General features: G+C 37.0%; 2 protein-coding genes across 6 annotated transcripts in view; one reads left to right on the top strand and one right to left on the bottom strand.

Moving 5' to 3' along the window:
• Positions 1-1,965: 1,965 nt before the first annotated feature.
• Positions 1,966-9,585, bottom strand: DDX5 (DEAD-box helicase 5). 3 transcript variants are annotated; one of them, XM_051995286.1, is made up of 14 exons: positions 9,486-9,585; positions 8,744-8,912; positions 7,353-7,518; positions 6,896-6,992; positions 6,678-6,811; positions 6,433-6,498; positions 5,998-6,139; positions 5,741-5,901; positions 5,463-5,635; positions 5,165-5,275; positions 4,587-4,648; positions 4,434-4,493; positions 2,943-3,167; positions 1,966-2,673 (listed from the first exon to the last, which is right to left on the bottom strand). In XM_051995286.1, exons 2-14 carry the CDS (start codon positions 8,785-8,787, stop codon positions 2,270-2,272), a joined length of 1,845 nt encoding a protein of 614 aa, XP_051851246.1. In that variant the 5' UTR covers positions 8,788-8,912; positions 9,486-9,585; the 3' UTR covers positions 1,966-2,269. The 3 variants fall into 3 exon arrangements, with proteins under 3 accessions (XP_051851246.1, XP_051851247.1, XP_051851248.1); XM_051995287.1 differs by lacking the exon at positions 9,486-9,585 and adding an exon at positions 9,236-9,335; XM_051995288.1 differs by lacking the exon at positions 9,486-9,585 and having other exon boundaries at positions 8,744-8,989.
• A 170-nt stretch (positions 9,586-9,755) lies between these two features.
• The window catches only part of CEP95 (centrosomal protein 95), a 45,384-nt gene continuing 34,719 nt past the window's right edge, over positions 9,756-20,420 (top strand). For 2 of the 3 annotated variants that reach the window (XM_051995284.1, XM_051995283.1), the window contains exons 1-4: positions 9,756-9,876; positions 11,690-11,818; positions 12,694-12,801; positions 15,899-16,009. In XM_051995284.1, the coding sequence (XP_051851244.1) occupies positions 9,855-9,876; positions 11,690-11,818; positions 12,694-12,801; positions 15,899-16,009 (370 nt within the window). In that variant the 5' untranslated portion in view covers positions 9,756-9,854. Of the gene's footprint in view, positions 9,877-11,689; positions 11,819-12,693; positions 12,802-15,898; positions 16,010-17,587; positions 17,694-20,420 lie in introns of those variants that run through there. The other variant, XM_051995285.1, reaches the window with a different exon arrangement.

Below are 20,420 nucleotides of genomic sequence, written 5' to 3'. Positions count from 1 at the left end.
ATATTTTAAAATAACCACTTTTGTCTAATCAGAAAAAGCCAATAATGGAGCACTCAACATTTTACCAGGACCTACTTCATTTAAATCTTAAACCCAGGGAGGTTCTATATAATATAGGTAGGATTTAATTTAAACCAAAGCCCTTGATCCAAAGACTTTACTCAATTACATAGCAAGGACTAGGATTTGAAGAGGGCTCAAATGAAGGTAATTTGAATGGGGGAAAAAAAAAAAAAACCACCTGTGACTGTCCCTAGGATGAGGAAAGATTATCTTGTTAAAAACTAGTTCAAAAAAATCATTTAAGAATCTTTTAGTCAGCTAATCTTTCCTTAGACCCATTTCCTTATGATAAAAATGTAAACAGCTTTACTTTTTCTTTTGGGCCACTTCATGTTAGGGGTTAACAGCTACTTCCCTTTATTGTTTCTATACTCATCCCCACTAAGTGACACAGAAATCTGTTTTTAATGGCCAGCATGTCCACCTTCAAGACTTGTATTAAGAAAAAAAAAAAAATTCCCCCCCTTCAAAACATTGTTATCTCTTAGACACAGGTAGATTACAAAGACCCACCACCCACGTGTATTCATAAGACACCTGTAACCAGAGGACTCAACCTTAAAAAAGGTCTCATAAAAATACAAAATTGTCTCTGGAGGAAATAAATGCATTTATTCCTTTATATTTAAGCACTTCACAAGTAGAAAGCACAAAGTTTCATTAGTCTGTGGGAAGTAACAGGTTAAATATTTGATAGAAATGTATGAGTAAGAGGTAGCTCTGAAACAATGGGAAACTAGAAAGTTAAAAGTAATTGGTAATAAAAATCTTATTCAAGTTACTGATGGATTTCTTGAGCTTACAATATAAACAAACTTCTATTGAATTTAGGCCAAGATAGAAAATAGTGTCTGTTCCAGGAAATACAGAAATTTTTCACTTACAATCTGCACCCTAACATTTTACTAATACCATCTATGCCTAATATATTTCCCACTACACTCCTGATTGAGTCTTTCAACGGGAAATTTTTTTTGCCTCAAGGTTTCATGCAAGAAGCTTGAATAATTCTTGACTTCAACCCTCAAATCAGCAATTAACACATTCCAGAATGTCAATGATTCACTGATAACTGCTACTCTAGTTGGCTCTGTACTTCAAATATACCTAGCATTAAAAAAAAAATTATAAACAAAAAAAAAAAAACCTGACCCTCTATGGTGAGGCTACTGGAAATAAAAACACAGCCCTTAAATGGGAATTCTGCTTGTTAAAAAGTGACAGTAAAAAGCCAAATTTACCCTTTCTGAAAAAAAGAATATGGTTCTTGACAACCACTTTACAAGGTTAAGGCCCAGTGAAATTTACATTTAGCTATAGGTAACACTTAGGCCAAACATTTAGTCCAAAGAACAAGTACTTCTTGTTCCAAAAAGCACATATCTGCAATTTTTATTTTACATGCTACAAGGCATCACATGCATTAGCACAAGGAAAATAATTTTAACCCTAGTCTCACTTTTGCATCAAAAGATTTGGGATTTAGCTGTGAGCTTAGAATTTGCTTCATCTTTGGGGAGAACAGGGGAATGGGAGCAATACTACCAATAATAAATATTGGGTTTTGTGAGAAAAGTGCTTTTATATTAACATGAAAGCACTCTACAAATATGTCCATTATTCACCTAATAATGAAGCTTTCTCCACTACTCATTTTCATTTCTTTCAAAATAAGTGAGCCTTAATGGGGGTAAGGGGGGCAGGAAGGAGAATGAAGGTTTAAGAGGGTAGGGAAGATTGTAAACCTGATGTATGCATAATTAATCCCAACAACCAATATTGTAGGTTGAAATGCAAGACCAGTTTAGGCTTTTTACTAGCATTTGATACAGAAAAGCATCTAGACATTTTCCATTTAACTTAAGTTGTACAACTGTAAAGTAAACAATTTCCATTTCAAAATCAGTCTTCAAATATCTTTATTGGAAGGCCATGCATTGCCTTCATTTACTGTATTTCAAATCACTGTACATTTACTTTAGTGAAAACACTGCCTGCATTTTCTAGTACAAAAAAAAACCTAAAAATTGTTTCAGGAATGTAGAGAAATATCCAACTTAAATAGCGAAAAAGTGCACCATAATTACTGCTGCACTGCAGTCATTTCTGCATCTCCCATGTTTCTTAAATAACTATCTTGTCTGATAACACACAATATAAAGAGCAATTATGAAAAACTGAGACATTTACATATACTTCTAAAGTCTTATTGAGAATATCCTGTTGGCATTGGATAACCTATCATAGGTGCAGCTGCAGTAGCAGGATATGCATATGCCTGTTGGTTCATGCCATTGTGCATATTTGGGACATTATTTCCATATTGCTGTGTACTGTCATAACCATTCTGGTAAGTCCCTGTTGGATTACCAGTCCTAAAACTAGTCTGTATACCAGCAGACACAAAATTACTTCCAAAGCTCCCATTGGTGTAACTTGCAGCACTGTAGACACCATTCTGAGTTTTTGCCCCAAAATCTCTCTTAAGCAGACTAGAATAGCCTCTGTCATAATTTTCCCTGTCCCTAAAGGTATTAAATCCACCCCTTTTGCCCGCAGAGTATCTGTCACGTCGATCATCCTTCATGCCTCCTCTACCCCTGGAACGACCTGTGTGGGAGGAGAAAAAAAATAACCAAGTTGTCAAAACCAGTCTGTTAGAGCTTGATGTTGCAAATCAAAACGAAGCAAAAACAAGCAAGGAATTCAATTTATCTTTAGACAAATAATCGACACCCTCTCCCCACCCCATACCCATCTGTCCCGTATTCCTCAAAAGTCTCCAGCATTTATTATTTACAGGTAGATGATACTAGATATAGTTTTGAGACAGAATTCCTATGTACGATAATGATTATAATCCAGACAAATGAACATACCTGAACCTCTGTCTTCAATTAACTGAAGCAATTTGGGATTGATTGCTTGATTAGCTTCCCGAAGCACAGAGATGAGGTCGCTTACTTGTTTTATGTTATTAGGTGTAAAGAAAGTATAAGCTGTGCCTGTTTTGGTACTACGGGCAGTTCGTCCAATTCGGTGGATATAATCCTCTGAAGAGTTAGGGTAGTCATAATTGATGACAAATTTCACATCTTCCACATCTGTAAAGTGTTGCAGTGTGGCAAAAAAGCAACATAGGAAGTTTTGCACACCACAACAGCCAGACCAAAAATAAAAAGTTAGACAATTGTATTCCCAAGAAGGTATGGGCTGAAAAGAATATTGTTAAAATGTTATCCACTTCTGCAGGAATACCAGTGACGTAAAAAAAATTTAAATGCACACTCCATCTCTATTAAATCTTGCCACCCACCCAGTGATAACCTACCACAAGGAATGTGCATTCATATTCACTAGTTCATTCCCAACTCAGCAAGTCCCCTTACAGATCATCAAGTGACATCTGAATGCTTCTGCGCAGTAGGGCCACTAAAGTTCACAGCAACCTCTTCATGTGTTCATTTGAGGACCTTTAAGCAAAAATGTACACGGTCCTTCGTATTACACACTCATCAGAAGTTCAAAATTCGGGCCTCACTGCTTGTCTTGCCAAGACCTTACAACCGCAGCTGCAAGAAAAACATACCTGTCCCCCAAAAGCCATCAAGTTTTTATGCACTGTGTCTCGTCTAGGCAAGCGCTTCCAAGAAGCCAGGATTCACTTGAGAATGTGTCTCTCTCTGGCAGGTCTCGACATGACGACTACTGTGTAGGTGAGGGAGGAACTTTCAAAGCACTGCTTTCCTTTCCCACTGACTAAGTGTGAGAAGTTGTTCCTTCTCTAGATTCTCATGTGCCAGTACTCACCAATTTGTACAAGGCTAGTACCTTTTAAAGCTGCTCTCTCCTTTTCAAAGGAACAAAAATTTCATTGAACATTGAAGTTTGGAAATATTTCTTCAACATTTCAGCAAAGTCACTGAAACTCAAAGACCCACAGATCACAGTAAACAGTTTGTACAAAACAGCGCTGTACCATGGCAATCATGCAAAGCATGGGACAGAAGAAATACCACGGCAGAGTGAACTGTGAATAACTTCCATTTTTTCCCCCTGAGAGAACAGTTTATGGTGTAGTAGTTAAGGTGGTATGTTCTGCCTTTTGAAGATTACTGGCACACAATGCTTTCAGCTTTTCACCTCTCTATTCGACTGGAAGCAGCCAGCCGATCACTAGTCCTCCATCCCCCTCGAGTCCTCCGATTGTCATGCCTAGGCCTTGCCACAAAGACTGCACCTTTATGTGAAAAAAAACTTAGAAAAATGCAGAGGTTAAAGAAAGCAATAAACTTTCTTTAAAAAAAAAAATAATGGTTGTTGTTGTTTTTTGTTTCTGGAGAACCAAGCCATGAAGTGTTTCTACTAACCTAGCCCTCTAGATGCAACATCTGTGGCAATCAGGATAGGAGCTTTTCCATGTTTGAATTCTATCAAGAGAATTGAACAAATCTGAGTCACTGAACAAAATTGACAACAGGTTAAAGTTTTTTAAAAAACATTAATAGCTTATATGTGCATACCATTTAGAACCCAGTCTCGCTCCTGTTGACTCTTGTCACCATGGATACCCATTGCAGGCCACCTAATTTAAAAATGGCAAAATATAGATGAATTCAGTCCCACTCAAATTTATCAACTAAATATAACATATGTATACATAAACAGGAAAGAAACACAACTTCTAATACTTGACTTCAAGATTATTACAACAAATAATGAGTGACAAAAAAATGGGATTTTTGAAAATCCAGAATTGAGGAAGTTGGGAAATCAAATAAATCATGATGGTTATTGCCACCAATTCCCAAAGCAGTTAAATGTGTTCCTTTTGTGATTTAAACACTTAGGTTGTGTGTGTGTGTGTGTGTGTGTGTGTGAGAGAGAGAGAGAGAGAGAGAGAGAAGAGAGAAAAAAGAGGAGAGAGAGAGAGAGAGAAAGAAAATGAATAAGAATGTGTTAGGGATGTTTAAATTACTGCCTATCAAATTTCCAACCCTGAAGAATGATCCTTCCTGCTCTCCCCGCTCCCGTCTTCTAGTACTAACACAAACAGCACAATAGAAAAAAAAAAAAAAAAAAAGCTATTCCCAACACATACCCATCTCTCCTCATTTTTCTGGTAAGTTCATCACATCTTCTTTTGGTTTCCACAAAAACAATAGTTTTATTTTCCTTTTCGCTCATGATCTCCTCCATCAATCGAATAAGTCTAGAGGGAGAAAAATTTTACAGTTTTACATTTTAACTGGTAAATCAACTTTTTGCCACTTGACATTTTAAATTTACACAAAAAATTTAAATAGAGGAAGTACTGGATTACCCAATGTTAAGGACCCATTTTTTTTTCTGAGTGTAATATCTGGCTCAAAAAAACATAAGACTTTATGAAAACTTACTTCTCATCCTTTTCTACATCATGACAAACATCCACAATCTGAAGAATATTGTGATTTGCACTCAGTTCCAGAGCACCAATGTTGATGTGAATGTAATCTTTCAAAAAGTCTTCAGCAAGTTGCCTCACTTCTTTTGGCCAAGTTGCACTCCACATTAGGGTTTGTCTGTCAGGCTAAAAAAAAAAAAAAAAAAAATGGGGTTTGTGAATCAAACAAAAAAATTTTTTTTCACAACAATTCGAGTGTAATTTGTATTTGAACAAACTTAAGCAACTTACTCTTATCTGATCAACAATCTTCCGGATTTGAGGCTCAAAGCCCATATCAAGCATTCTGTCTGCTTCATCAAGCACAAGATAAGTAGTTCTTCTCAAATTAGTTTTTCCACACTCTAAAAAGTCTATCAGTCTTCCAGGTGTTGCAATGCAAATTTCTACACCTGATAAAAATAATGGAGGGTAAGGAGAAAAAAATATCAAGGTACAACACAATTCACATCAAAACCCTTTGTGATAGAAAAAAACTGTTTACAAACCTCTTTCTAAGTCCCTTATTTGTGGTCCCTTTGGAGCACCACCATAGATGCAAGTGGATTTTAGACGACATGCTCTACTGTATTCAGCAGCTACTTGTTGTACCTGTTGGGCCAGTTCACGAGTTGGCGCCAGCACCAAACACTAAGAAGGGAGAACAGCTGTTAGCACACAGCCTGACAATAATCTAGAAATAACAATTTATTAATGTCATGAGAAAACTTTCAGCAGAAAGAAAACTTAGCTTTAATTAGCTACCACTAGAAGCATCTAAAATCTGTCCCACAAACCAAGGAATCTTGATTAAACCTTCCACTCATCATCTAAAAGCATTCATAGAATTACTTTGGTTTTGCAAAACCTAAAAGATCATCCATGCAGTCTGACCCATTATCTGCATAACTTTGTAGAGAAATAAATATAAAGTGAATACTTACAATAGGCCCATCACCTCTCTCTAGGAATGGCTGATGATTTATGTGGACAATGGCAGGCAGCAAATACTAATTAGGGAAAAAAAAAGTTGCATTATAGTCTAAACAAAGGTAATATAAACTTATAAATATTTCTAATCTGAATATATACATTGTTCCTACATACCCCCCCAAAAGAACACTGAAGGATATATAAACTTTTAAATTCACACGTTTTTGTATAGCCCTCAAAAAAATCTCTGACTTACTGACAGTGTTTTCCCTGATCCAGTCTGTGCTACTCCAACCATATCCAAACCACTTAGAGCAACAGGCCATCCTTGGGCTTGGATAGCAGTAGGTTCAGTAAAATTCTGCCTTGCAATTACATCCATGACATTTGCTATAATAATTAAAGTAACACTAGGTTAGGGAAATTAATGAACATAAAGTGATTCCAGGAAATGTGACCCAAATGAATACTTACCAGGAAAATTTGCTTCATAGAAATTTAGAATTGGTTTTGGGCAGTTGTGACCTCGTACTGTAATTTCTTTGCTTCTTCTATATGTATCAACTTCTTGCTGCAAGGTAAAACTGATGTAAAAATGTGTCCACAAGGTTATTTCTTAAAACTCTTACATCTGGCAAATTCTTCAAACTTCACCATAAACTTTAAGTGAATGATATCCTCCCCACATTAAGTGCAATTCATTACCTCCTGATATAAACCAATACTTGTTCCATAAAACAAGCAAACGCTTTATTAAACCCAGTAACAATTTTCATGAATACCTAAAGAGTAAACAGATTCCAACTCTGCTACTTAAAGAAAAAGGAAAATTCCTTTTCTGTTATCTATACATACCATTGATCATATGTTTATACTAGTGCATAACTTTACTCAATACCAAAAAGAAATCAAAGTATTTTAAATTACGTACTGCTGTGCGCCTAGCCAAATCAGGATGTTCCTGATAAAAATTCTTCTCAAATTTGGGCAGTTCCTCGAGATTCCATTTCTTTTTAATGAGTTTCTCCCCAGGGTTTCCAAATTTCTTTCCAGATAGAGGTCCTCCTCTACTTCCTCCAAACCTAGGGGCCCCAAACCTAGAAGAAAAGATTCAAAGTCTAGGCCTCAAAAATATAATATAGGATTCAATAAACATTGCTTAAACTACTGTAGTCCTCAAGTAAGAGACTCGGAATGACTTTTTTTTCCTACCTTGCAGACTACTCCTATACCAGGGTCAACCCCTACCCTTAGTTTTCACTAATAACAATTTCATTTTTACGTTAGCATGTCGATTTAATATAGTAACAACTTTTTTCCAAGTATCTCAATCAGAAAAATTAGAATCTGACCTGGCAAGATCTGTGAGACTTGTCGGGACAGATCCTGACAAAATCCCTTGTCACAGAACTGCCAAGAGTTAGCAGCAATCATCTTTTCCATAAGTGAAAGCAATAACTAGAAGGGTAGGGGGAAGACCCAGATTTCAAAAGAAAAGATAAACATTTCAAATTATTTAAACAAGGCTTTTCCTCACGTCTAGCCAAACGTTTCCGGGCGGAAGGCGGATAACAGACGGGCCCCGAGCTCTGACAGCTCGCTACAAAACAAGGGGAGGTCCCCCGGGAGCGTTATTATGCACCCCGGTGGGTGGGCTCTAGATGAAGGTAACCGCGGTTACATAAGGCCGAGGAAGGAGGGAGGGGCCGCGCCGGGTACCAGGGGAGGAGTCGCGGCCCCGGGCGGAGTCCGCCGGGCCGCGTTCCCGCTTGGGCGGCGCTTCCCCCTTTGTCTAGCATTTCACTCTGCGCCACATTTTCTCAAAGCTGCCATTTTGAGCTCCTCCGCCGGGTGGGGTAACAAAGGCGCCGCCGCCATGTCCGGGGCCGGCATTTTGTCTCGGCAGCTCCCCCACATGGGGAGACCCGGCTGCCCCCTCACCCTCCGGCCCCCGCTCGGCAGCCCAAACGACTTCAGAACCTCCCCAATCGGGGGCAATTGGAAGACCCTTCTCGAGCTCCCCAAATGCCGCAAACCATCCGCCGCCAGGCCCTACCGGTTCGGGGAAGCTACGCTCACCCCCGCCAGATGTCGCGCTCCCCTCTCTTCAGGCCTGTCCCTCTTAAACCATTACCCAGACATGAAAACAAGTTGTATCAAAATAAATCTTTACACCTCCTCAGCATAGAGGAAAAGGGCCACAAGCTGCGGACCGATGGCGCCCGAGGCCTCCTGTCGCCGATAGGGCTCCAGCCCACTTCCTCTGGACCCCACCCCCACCCCACCCCTTCCCGGCCGCGACTGACAAATGTCCGTACTCACCCTCGATCCCGGCCGCGGTCTCTGTCACTCGAGTATCCAGACATGGCGTCAATGGTTGCGGTTGGAGGGAAGCAACCGAGGAGAAACGGGAAGTCGCAGGGGAAGGGGGAAAGGCGGCTTCGGCGGTCGCGAGGCCGTGCGGGGGCGGTGGCTGAGACGGAGGCTGCAGCTGAAACAAGAGGAACCCAAGCCGGTGGAAATGAATGAGGAGCCAGAGGGCTCCCGGCAGCCGGTTTTATACCTGGACCGCCTCCTCCGCCGCAAAGCGCGATGGGAACCGCTCTATGACCTCATCGCCCCACCCCTTTCGAGGAGGGGGAGGGGGAAGACGCCAAGGTAACAACACCCGCAGGCGTTCCGAGCGCCGCCATGTTCTAGTCTCTAGTTGCCATCTCGGCACCCCTCCCCCCACCTAGCTCGTTATCAACTCTTATCGGCCCACCCACGGATGTTTCCCTTTGCCTCGCTCCTTCCTTCAGGGAACGCCCTTACATTTCACCAATTCAGGAATAATCTACCCCACTCTTCGGTTTTCCTACGTTAAGGCAGGCCGTAAAGCATTGACGCCACTGCACCCTTGGCTAGACGTTTACGACTCTTAGCGCCACTGTACACTGTCAGGGAAAAGGAGGAGGCGGAGGCTCCTCTCATCACGTGAGCGTAACCCCCAACCCACTAGGCCGGCAACCGCACTATTTACCCACTCACTTAGGCGGAGGGACACGAAAAATCTAGAGCTCACCGGAAGTCTCCGGCTAGCTCCCCAGGTTGACCGGTTATTCGAGGTCGGCCACCGGGTCTGTCAAACTGACCGACCGGCCTGAGAAGCCCGAAGCGGGAACAATCCCGCGGGGAGTTGGAGTTGTAGCCCCTAAACCGCTGCCTAGCCGCGTGCTGCGACAGGAAGTGCAGCCAGATGACCAATCAGCGGCGAGAAGCCGTTTTAACGTCCCTCCATCGCCTCCCCCTGTTACCTTACGGTTTCTCCTCGCCCTCCCCCCTCCCCCCTCCCGCGCCCCGCGTCGTCCTCCCCCGCCACACTCCTTTCACTCAACGGCCCCTCTAGGACACCGTTCTCCGCGAGCCCCGCCGGAGTACAGTTCTCGCGGACATGGAGGCCCGGGAGGAGGCTGGTGAGTCTCCCGGCTGAAGCCGACAACCGTGAGGGGGGAGTGTTGTGTGCACACTGCGAATGCGCGGGCCTGCCACCCCTCCCCTTCCCTGCTGCAGGCTGGTGGAGCAGGCTGAGAACTACTAATGGTGTAAAGCGCTTTACAATCCTTAAAACATTTTGAGCCCACCTCAGTCCCCAGCCGAGCTCAAGAAGTCTTTCTGGGAAACACTGGCTTCCTGGGAGGCGTGTTCCGGGGGTGGCTTTATATGATGTCTCCGTTATTTGGGCTCCCCTTTTCCTAATGAGGCGATCAGCCAGCCGGAGGAGCGAGAGCGGGGATTGGGGCGGGGGAAGGGAAGAGGGGAAGGCTAGGTTTGGGGAACTCTTGATGGGCGTCTTAGGGCTGGCGTGGAGAGATCTAGGTTTTCTAACCCGTAACTTTCTCCTTGGGAAAAAAAATCTCAGCACAGTACCTACTTTTCATGTACTTTTAGTACGAGACTATTAGTACATTTCTTCCTTGTGAGAAGGTAGATTTGTGCTGAATCTAGGAGAATGTGTTTTTTTATGTTTAAGAAGTCTAAGCAAAACATTTTCTGTTCCGAAAGTTGTTGGTGAAAACACCATCAAGTTCGACCCCCTTGCCCTCCTTTTCTTAGTTCTTGTTAGCCTCGTTATCACCTGGGTCTGGGCAGTGTTGGTATTTAAGTTTTAATTTCTTACTTAATGTATTTATGGTGTCGTTTACCAACACCGTAAGTTGGATCTGATTTGTATGAGGAAATGTTCTTGTTGAGGTTTTTCTAGTTAAAGTCAGCAAGCATTTATTTAAAGTTTGTTATATCTGAGGAACTACCCTAACCCCTGGGGGGATACAAAGGAAGGAATACACACCTCCTGTCCTAAAGAAACTTAACAATCTGATGGGGAAGCCCTAATGCAGACAGCTACATAAAAGAGATATAGACAGAATAAACTGAAAAAAGGTTCAATAAAAAGGAAAAAAATTGAAACAATCGATGTAGATGTAGACATTTCCCTAGAATGACCAGCTTTGTGCATTGTTTGAGTTGTTGTCCAGGGGTAGATAGCGACTTTATTATGTTTAGCAGTCCATTTTGTTAATGTCCTAGATTGTAGCTACGGAAAAGCAAAAGAATGATAGAGGATTGTTTTTTGTGTTAATTATAAACATTAAGGACCTCCTCAGCTTCTGTGGAAACAAAGACAAAAATGAAATAAGCCCTCCCCTTAAGGAATTTATGGGGAGAAACAACATGTACGTAACTATATACAAAGTAAATACAGGATAATCCTTGACTCCAGGATACTAAAAGCTTCTTGGGAACAGTAAGGACCTTTATATGGAAGGTGGTGTTGTGGAGAAGTTAATGGAATGGTATCTTATGTTGATATTAGAAGGATGAAAACTCTTTTAACATTCAAACTCTATCTCAAAGTTCCTGGTGTTCATTATTTTTATATCATGAGCTACAGTTTAAAGTTATATTGAAGTAACATTTGAACTCCCTTGCATGGTGTTAAAAATGTAATATTAATTACTTTTTTGTTATTTTTATTCTATTATTGTAAAAACAATATCTCAGAAGTGGATAAATTTATAATTTACTTAAAATACTAATGAAACTAAGATTTAAGTCTTTTAGGAATTTATAGTAAGATGTTACAGAAAAACATAGTAGGACTCCTTAAACTTGTAAATATTTTTAGTTTAAAGACAATTTTTAGTTTGATTAAACCTGATTAAACAGTTCAGTACCTGAATTTTTTTTTTAGCTTGCTAATTTTTTTTACATCCTTTTTTTTTTCAGAATGGGTAGCAATTGCCAATAAACTTCTTTTGAAATGTCACATTTGCCTGAGGATAGAGTCTCTTTCAGAGTGTGATGCAAATGTGTTTATTACTCTTTATCATTCTATCTTGGGAGAAGTAGTGCCAGGTAAGAATACCAAGACATGGGGACAGTTTTTTTTCCTGTATTTTATTTTTGTCTTTTTTCTATATTTTACTTTCACTGTTGTTGTCTTTATTGAAGTTACAAAAGAAAATGCTACCTCTTATTTTAACTGAAATGTTAACATTCTTTCTGTAATGCATTAGTGACAGCTTTTCCATTTCTTAATACATATATAATCCTATGATATAAAATTCTATATTCCATAATGAAAAGTTTAATTGTTTTGGCCACATAATAAAAAAGCAGGACTCATTGGAAAAGACTGTCATTTGGGAAAAGATTGAAGGCAAAAGGAAAAAGGGAGATAGCATCGAATAGAATGGATAGTTAGTGTCATGGAAAACAATGAACATGAACAGACTTTGAGAGAGACATGATAGAACTGACATACTATAGTTAACAGGATCATAAATAATTGGACACAACTAAATAATGTTCTAAGCCATTTTGCATGCATTTAATAACTGCCTAATTGTAGCTCTTCTAAATAGATATATTTTAAATGGCACTGAGATTATATGAGATTGAATCAGTATTTAAAAGTTTGAATTTGATTTGAGAGTTTAGAAGAATTCGAAGCATGAATATATTGAAATTTTTCCACCCTTTAAAGTCTAATTGTCTTTCACAATTTGAGTTTTCTGTGTCAGTGTGCTCTTCAAAGTATTTCTAGTCATCTTACTGACTTAGAGTAACTTACTGCCTATGGGTTAGCATTGATGAGAGCTAGATTCTATGGTCCTCTTCTGTGTTTCTGCTTTCACACCCCTTGATCAGACTCCTTGATGAATTAGTCAGCATTCTCTAAATTTGGTATTGTACAGTTATAAAACAGCTCTTTTTGCCTCCCTTCACAGACCTAATAACTGTCCCTAAGAACCAAGAAGACCATGCACACAATGTACAAGCAATTATTGATTCACTGGCTTTGGATTACTTGCAGGTCAGCTTGTCCCACATCACAGGTTAGTAATGTGAACCACCTCAAACTGAATTCAAACAATTATGTTTTTCCTAAAGGAATTATCTTGTTTCTTTGGGCCCTAGGCATCATTAATCGAGTAGATAAAAATTATCTAAATGCTAACACACTAGATTTATAATCATATATGTAAATATATAGGGTTCCTTGAGTTATACCCTCTTGTAATTAATAACCTTCAAAAATTGGGACCAGAAATCAATAAATAGCTATCAATTATCTACTGTGATAGGCACTAAACTAGGTGCTAATTAGAGTGGCAAAGTACTTAAATATATTTTCCATATATGATCCTGAGAACCATCCTGTAAGTAGTGATTTTAAGTATCATGGTTTTAATTATACAGATGAAGATTAGAAAGTAGAAGTAATTGTTTGCCCATTATCACAGTGAAATATGATAGATAAATTTGAACCTAAGTCTCTTCCAATTCCATATTTAATACTTTTACCACATACTCTCCCAAGCAATCATTTTTTAGCAAGAGTTTTCCCATCAAGTCATTTAATTTCTTTGTGCTGGTTTCTTTATTGATAAAAATGAAGGAATGAGACTAATAAATTACTCTATTCATTTATTTTCCTTCATTTTGTTTGTATTCATTCAAATGTTAAACACCTGGTACTTTAAGCACCTCCTTGTTAGGAATCAGAGTAAATTAAAAAGAAATACTTCCTGCCCTTTTGGATCTTACAGATATAGGAGAGATAAGACACTAAGGCAAATAACTATATTATTATGAATATATATATATATATATACATATACATATTTATACATATATATACACTACGTAAATGCATTTAGGAGGTGCAAAGTAAAGGTTTTTTTAAGACTTAAAAGGTAATGTTTCTTAAGAGAGTAGGAATATTTTATAGAAGTGACATTCAATTATAGAAATTCTACTAAAAAGGAGAAAAAGAAGGAATTCTAATCTTAGAAAATAGTGTGAGCCAAGCCAAGAAGATTGGAAAGTTTGTGGTGTGTCCAAGAGCAAAAAGTAGGCCTAATCCATCTGGTTTTCCAATAGTGGGGAGTTATATGAGATAAGTCTGGAAAGGTAGATGATGAACCATGAATGCCAAACAGATTGTGGTCAAACTTTTGAATATTTTAGTATGCCATGGTTTTAATGTTGCAATTCTTTTAGGTATAGTTAGAACTGGCTTTTGCATCCTTCAGATGAGGAAATTGGGACCAGCATTGAAGGGAACTGAATTCACACAGGAATTATAGTTCACAGTATGGAATGCTGGGCAACTAAACTCTTTTTCTCCACCCTGGAGAACTACAGATACCTTAACTTTCAGTTATATACCTTGATAGGCAATGAAAACTATACAATTTATTTTATTGAATGTTCAATTTTTTTACTCATTTGTTTAAGCTTTGATCCCAGAAGTTCTTCTGAGCATTAAATTTTTGTGTAAATAAGTCATTATTTGATGTTCTTTAATACAAAAAAAAAAGCCTTCTATGTAACCTTTTTGAATGGTATTAAATACAGCTTTATTATTCATTTTTATTATTAGTAGATAAGTGAATTCTCTCAAAACCAAAACTTCAAACATTGCTTCTCTTCATCATGTTGTTTTGTACTACTGCCAAGTACTGAGGCAGCAGAGTGAAAAAGATCTTTACACATAAGTGATGTCTTTTTTGTAAGATCTTAAATGCATTACATTGCCAATGCTGTAAAATCTGTGAGGACCAATTTTGATTAAGAGAGTTCTCCCTCCAATTTCCTTGCATGTTTCTGCCCATCTGATTAGTAAAAAGTGTGGACTATTAAAAACACTCATGAAGAAATAAGCATATGAAATTCTTATTTTTCATATCCCAATAATATTTATACAGTATTTCATATCCATTAACTCATATAATCCGGGGCAGCTAGGTGGAAGAGTGGATAGAGTACCGGCCCTGAATTCAGGAAGACCTGAGTTCAAATCTGGCCTTCCTACCTAAATGACACTGGGCAAGTCACTTAACCCCAGTTGCTTCAGCAAAACCAAAAACTCATATAATCCACACCACATCCCTGTGAAATAGTGCAACAGAAAAACAAGGAAATTGAGACTCAGGTTTAGTGATTTTTTTCCATTGTCAGAAGTGTCAGAATCAGGATTTGAACCCAGGTCTTCCTTATTCTAAGCACAACAGTTGATCAGCTATGCCAGGCTCTAGTCCAACAAATATCTCCTAAACAAAGATTAGTATCTGCATGCAGGTAGGGACATATAAATTCAAGTTAGATTGTCTTCCTCTATTAAAAACTAGTTGAAATGTTTTTTTGTCTTATGAAAATATTACTAGAGCATGTGCCATTACAGCCTATTGTTTAAAAATAAGATGAATCTTGGCTAACCAAATGAGCATAAATGTAATGGGGAAAAGATGAATATGAAGAAAACAGAAACTTGTGAAAACTTCTCTATACTGGCTGCGGAGTGAAATATGCAGAGTCAGAAAAGCTATATATATATAATTACAACTGTGTAAATGGAAAAGAAAAAAAACCCCAGCAACATAAATTGAAAAAGAATTCTGAGTAGTTATAATGACAAGAAATATGAATGCACTTTTCTTTGCTAACATGGAAGGGGGGGTTAAGGATATGAAACAATGCCTATAATTTTAGACATGGTTAATATAATAGTTTTTACTACACTGTTTTTTATCTTTTTTGTTATAAGGGATAGCTCTCTGAGAGCTATCTGAGGAAAGTGGGAATAGTATCCTGAGATATAAAATGATTAAAAATAAAATTTTAAAACAATGCTAATAAATGTTCATTAGGAAGCATTTATATAACACTTGATATTTACCAAATAATTTTAATCACTGGGAATACAGAAAAAGACAAAAAACCCTTCCTACTCTTAAAAAGCTAAAAGATGACATGATAGAGCATTTAGAAGTTTTTTTTCTTCTACATAATAATACTCCAGTGCCCAGGTTTCTACTAGATTAATTTAGGATCCCCTATTTTTGAATCTTTTTATCCAGGTATGTTCATTTGAAGAATGTGTATTTTACATTAATGAAGATATTTTAAAATATTCTGTTTTGTATTTAGGAGAAAATGTTGTTAGAGGAAATAAGGAATCTATTAAAAATCTCTTGGAAATATTTGATGGATTGTTGGAGTACCTTACAGAATATAGTGAGGCATCCTCTCAGGAAAAAGGTGAGTTTTTAAAATTGAAAGTTTGGTTTTATTTTGAACTTGTTTGCTATCAGTAGAATAAGAGGTTTGAACTTAATGATCTATAATGTTCTATGATTTTCTAACTAGATCATACTATTATGAATTTGTCCTTGGAACACCTTGTCCTTGTACTTGGAACACCGTTAGCCTATCCTTATAATATTTGACAATCTTAATCCTGTTATTTTAAGGTTTCTTAAATGACTTCTCAAATACATAATACATAATAGTTTTTGGTCATTTTATAAAACAGGTTTCACTTACTGCTTGTGATCCTTTAGTATTTTAGCTTAAAATCACTCTACAAAATTTGTTTCAAGTACATTTCCTATACTTTTATATCACCTTTTCTGTCAATGGCGAATATTGGCTTGAAATTAATTCAGGGTGATGCCTGAAACTGACTTCCTGTTTCAGTCATATTCGCCAAACCAGATTTCAAGGGGTGGTCAGATCTCTATAGCAAGAAGCTCCTTCCAAAATTAGAATAAAATAAACTCCCATAAGTCATCAGTATTTCTATATACTACCAACAAAATCCCTCAGGAAGAGATAGAAAAATTCTATAATTTATAAAATACTTAGGAGTGTACTTGTCAAGATATACAAAGCAACAATACAGATATAACTACCAAAAAAACTTTCTTATAGAAATAAAAGCTCTAAATAATTGGAGAAGTATTAATTATTTATGGATAGGTTAAGTTGGGAGGCAGCTAAGTGGCATAATAGGTAGAGTATTGAGCCAAAAATCAGGAAACCTCTTCTTCCTGAGTTCACATCAGACTCTTCTTAGCTTTGTTGACCCCCTACCCAAGTCATTTAATTTTGTTTATTTCAGTTCCTCATCTATAAAATGAGTTGGAGAAGGAAATGATAAACTACTTCACTATCTTTGCCAAGAAAACCCCCCCAAATGTGGGAGTTGAACACAACTGAAATGACTGAATAATAAAAATAACAATACTATCTAAATTAATCTGCTTTTATATAAGGCCTTTTGAATTAGACATGAAGAATTACTTTATAGTGCTTTTTTAAAAAATAAGAAAAATTCATCTGGAGCAACAAAAGATAAAGAATCTCAAGAGAATCAATTTAAAAAATTGGGGAAAGGAGGTCTAGATCCCCTTTCTCTCCTCCCCCACCCCCACCCCCCTTGGCAATTGGGGTTAAGTGACTTGCCCAGGGTCACAGCTAGGAAGTGTTAAGTGTTTAAGGCACATTTGAACTTGGGTCCTCCTGACTTCAGGGTTGGTGCTCTATCTACTGTGCTGCATAGATGCCCTCAGCTCTTAAATTATACCATAAAACAATAATCATCAAAACGATTTTATACTGTTAAGAAATGTTAGGCATTGGAAAGATTAGATATATAATATATAGAAGCACAATAGCCTTTTATTTGAAAAATTCAAAGATGTCAATCATTAGGGTAAGAATTCATTATTCAATAAAATCTATTAAGAAAAGCAGAAAGCAGTCTGACAGAAAATCAAGTATAGACTAACTTCTCACAATATATTCTAGGATAAGCTCCAAATGAGTCCATGATTTAGACAATAAAGGGTGCCATCATAATCAAATTAGAGGAACAAGGAAGATATTATCTCTATATCATCTATAGAAGAGTTTATGACTAAACAAGAAAGAGTCACAGGAGGTAAAATGGAAAACTTTTAATTGCATAAATTTTAAAAATTGTACTGATAATATAGCTAAAATTCCAAGCTTTATTCAAATTTACATGATTGAGTCATTCCCTAATTAACAAGTGGTCAAAAATTTTGAACAGGCAATTTTCAGAGGAAGAAATCCAAGCTATCAGTTGCCATATGAATACATACATTTAAAATAAGTAGAGAAATGATAATTAAAAACAACTCTGAAATTTTACTCACATCCATAAGATTGGCAGAGTTTATAGGAAAATGACCGAGATGGGAAAGACTGTAGGAAAAATTACATTTAATGCATGGTTAGTGGAATTGTGAACTGGTCCAGGCCAAAGGATGTATTTTGCTTGACTCTTATGAGTATACAACAGTTTTTGTCCTTAAGGGTAAAGAGTGTGGTAAGGGGGAGAAGAGGTGGATTTTCATTGATTGAATTTTTTTTAAGTTGATCACAAAGACAAATTCTCTGATAGATTCCATAGACTTAAAAAAATATTTTTCCAGAATTAAAAGCTTTTACTGTCTAATAAATGTGAAGGAAATTCAGATAGATATGCAGATAGGCATAGAGTATTTGGTGCTACAAATTAAAAAAAAAAAATTTTGCAAGTGAAATTGTGGCACAGAGATAAAGGAAAACTACCTTCTATTCTGTTGACTCCAATTCCATAAATGATAGAACTGTATGCAACTAGAAATGATAAAAAGTCAACTTCACTTGGATGAAGATTTAGTCAAGTAACCTAGTGGATATTGACAGAATAGATACTAGTGAATGAAGATCTTTAGAATGACTGAACATTATTTTCATTGGCCAAACATAAATAAACATATATTGGTTTTCCTTATCACATTGCTTTGTTATAAAATTAACCTTGTATTTCATATTTAATATGTGCTTTAGATACAGAATGCTTAACTTGCTTAATGGATATTTACAGGAAAGTTATTTAAATTTCTTGCTTATATATATAAATAACCCTCAAAAAAGGTGTTATTACCCTTTTTTAAGAGTAAGTGTCTTGAAATCTCATTGATATACCAAGCCAGAGATGAGTATTTTCAATAACAAAAACATTCTATTAAAATATGAAACAAGAGAAAAAACCAAATGGATTAGATCAATTACACATTGTAATTCGAGGAGATATAATTGTGAAGATGCTGACGGATTGTTTTACAAGATAGCTAAAGGAGAAAAAGATATCCCCCCCAAAAAAAGCCCACACTTTTTAATAGATAACTAAAAGAAGGGGACCAAGAGAAGATGAGATTGAAATGCAAATATTCTTATCTATGCATGAATTGAAGAAGCTCTGTTTGATGTGAGTACTACTAAAAGGGAGCAAATACAATTCAAGAATTGATCCCATTTTTGCCGTCTTAAAATTGACTGAAAAATATCAAGAATATACGATTCCTCTGTATTCATTGTTGATTATGAATTGGAATTGTTAAATTTAATCACTGTTTCTTGAAGTTTGCAGCCTTGAGATTTTTTTCCTGGAGGCAATCTATGTATTATTTCAGTTTGGATTTTATTTTCTATGTTCACAAATTCTCTTCCCATTTATGTAATTCTTTTCCCATTATTTCCTGCAATAAGGTGTTTAGGTATTTTTTGTTCTGTTTAGTCTTCTGCAAAATCTATAATCATTAGATTTGTTTCAACTCATCATCTCTTTGAAATAGTATGTTTTGCTTTTACAAAGTGAGCATATTTTCAAGTTAATGATTTTTGCTCCTTCTAAAGTACCCTTCATGTTATCTCCATTTTATAGATAGAGGATTAATTGTCTTTACCAGGATCATACAACTAGTAAGTATGTGAGGATAAACTGAACTCGGGTCTTCCTGAGTTTAGGTCTAGCACAGTCTATCCTTTGTAATTACATTGGAGCTGTTTTGCACTTTTATCACCTGGCTGTTTATCACTTTAGCTGTTTGAACTTTTATCACCTGGCTGCATTTGGGTGATTATTACTTTTGACTGAAACTAAGGCTGCCTCCAGAACACCTCCCGGAGAAACCTGCTTTCTCCCAGAGAGAACCATTATATATTAAAGAAGAAATACACCACACCTCCTAGCTAAGCTACAGATAATCCAATAAACTAAAAGATTCCTTCTATTTATAGAATTCTATTTTATGATATTCTATCCCATTCCCTCAAAATAAAGTCTGAAGTTTTTATTCCTTTCTTATAAAAATAAAATAATTTACCCTTCATATTTGAGTATTTGCATTCTCAATATATTATTCCCTCTTTCATTTATATGGTGAGGATTGCCATTGCAGATTCTAGTTTTTCTCTTCTGCTAATTATTTTTGCTGTGCAGTCAATAAATTCTGCTCTCATAATTTTCATTTCACGTTTAAAACGGTCAGGAACAGTGTTTATGGTTCCATACTACTGTGTCTCATCAAGTGTTAGATCATTTTCTTTTGTCTTGAAGTATTTATTCATAGATGCCTGAACTCATTTACTAAATCTGGAGGCCGTATCACCTTGCTGATTTTCTTTTTGAATACTTTAAGTGTGAGTTTTTTCCTTTCTGAAATCTTGAGTACTAATTCAGTTTTTTTTCTTCTTATTTTCCCTATTCCTCAACTTTCTGACTTCCCTCTGGTTGTTTACTTTGGGACTGGATCTCAAAGTATCTCTATCTCCTTCCATGCTGAGCAATTCACAATTTGCTGAGATCTCTGCCTCA

The sequence above is a fragment of the Antechinus flavipes genome, chromosome 4 (assembly GCF_016432865.1).
Source record: "Antechinus flavipes isolate AdamAnt ecotype Samford, QLD, Australia chromosome 4, AdamAnt_v2, whole genome shotgun sequence".
In the NCBI taxonomy this organism is placed as follows: Eukaryota; Metazoa; Chordata; class Mammalia; order Dasyuromorphia; family Dasyuridae; genus Antechinus; species Antechinus flavipes.
Note: the sequence above shows the minus strand (reverse complement) of the source record. Positions and strands in the feature narration are given on the sequence as shown.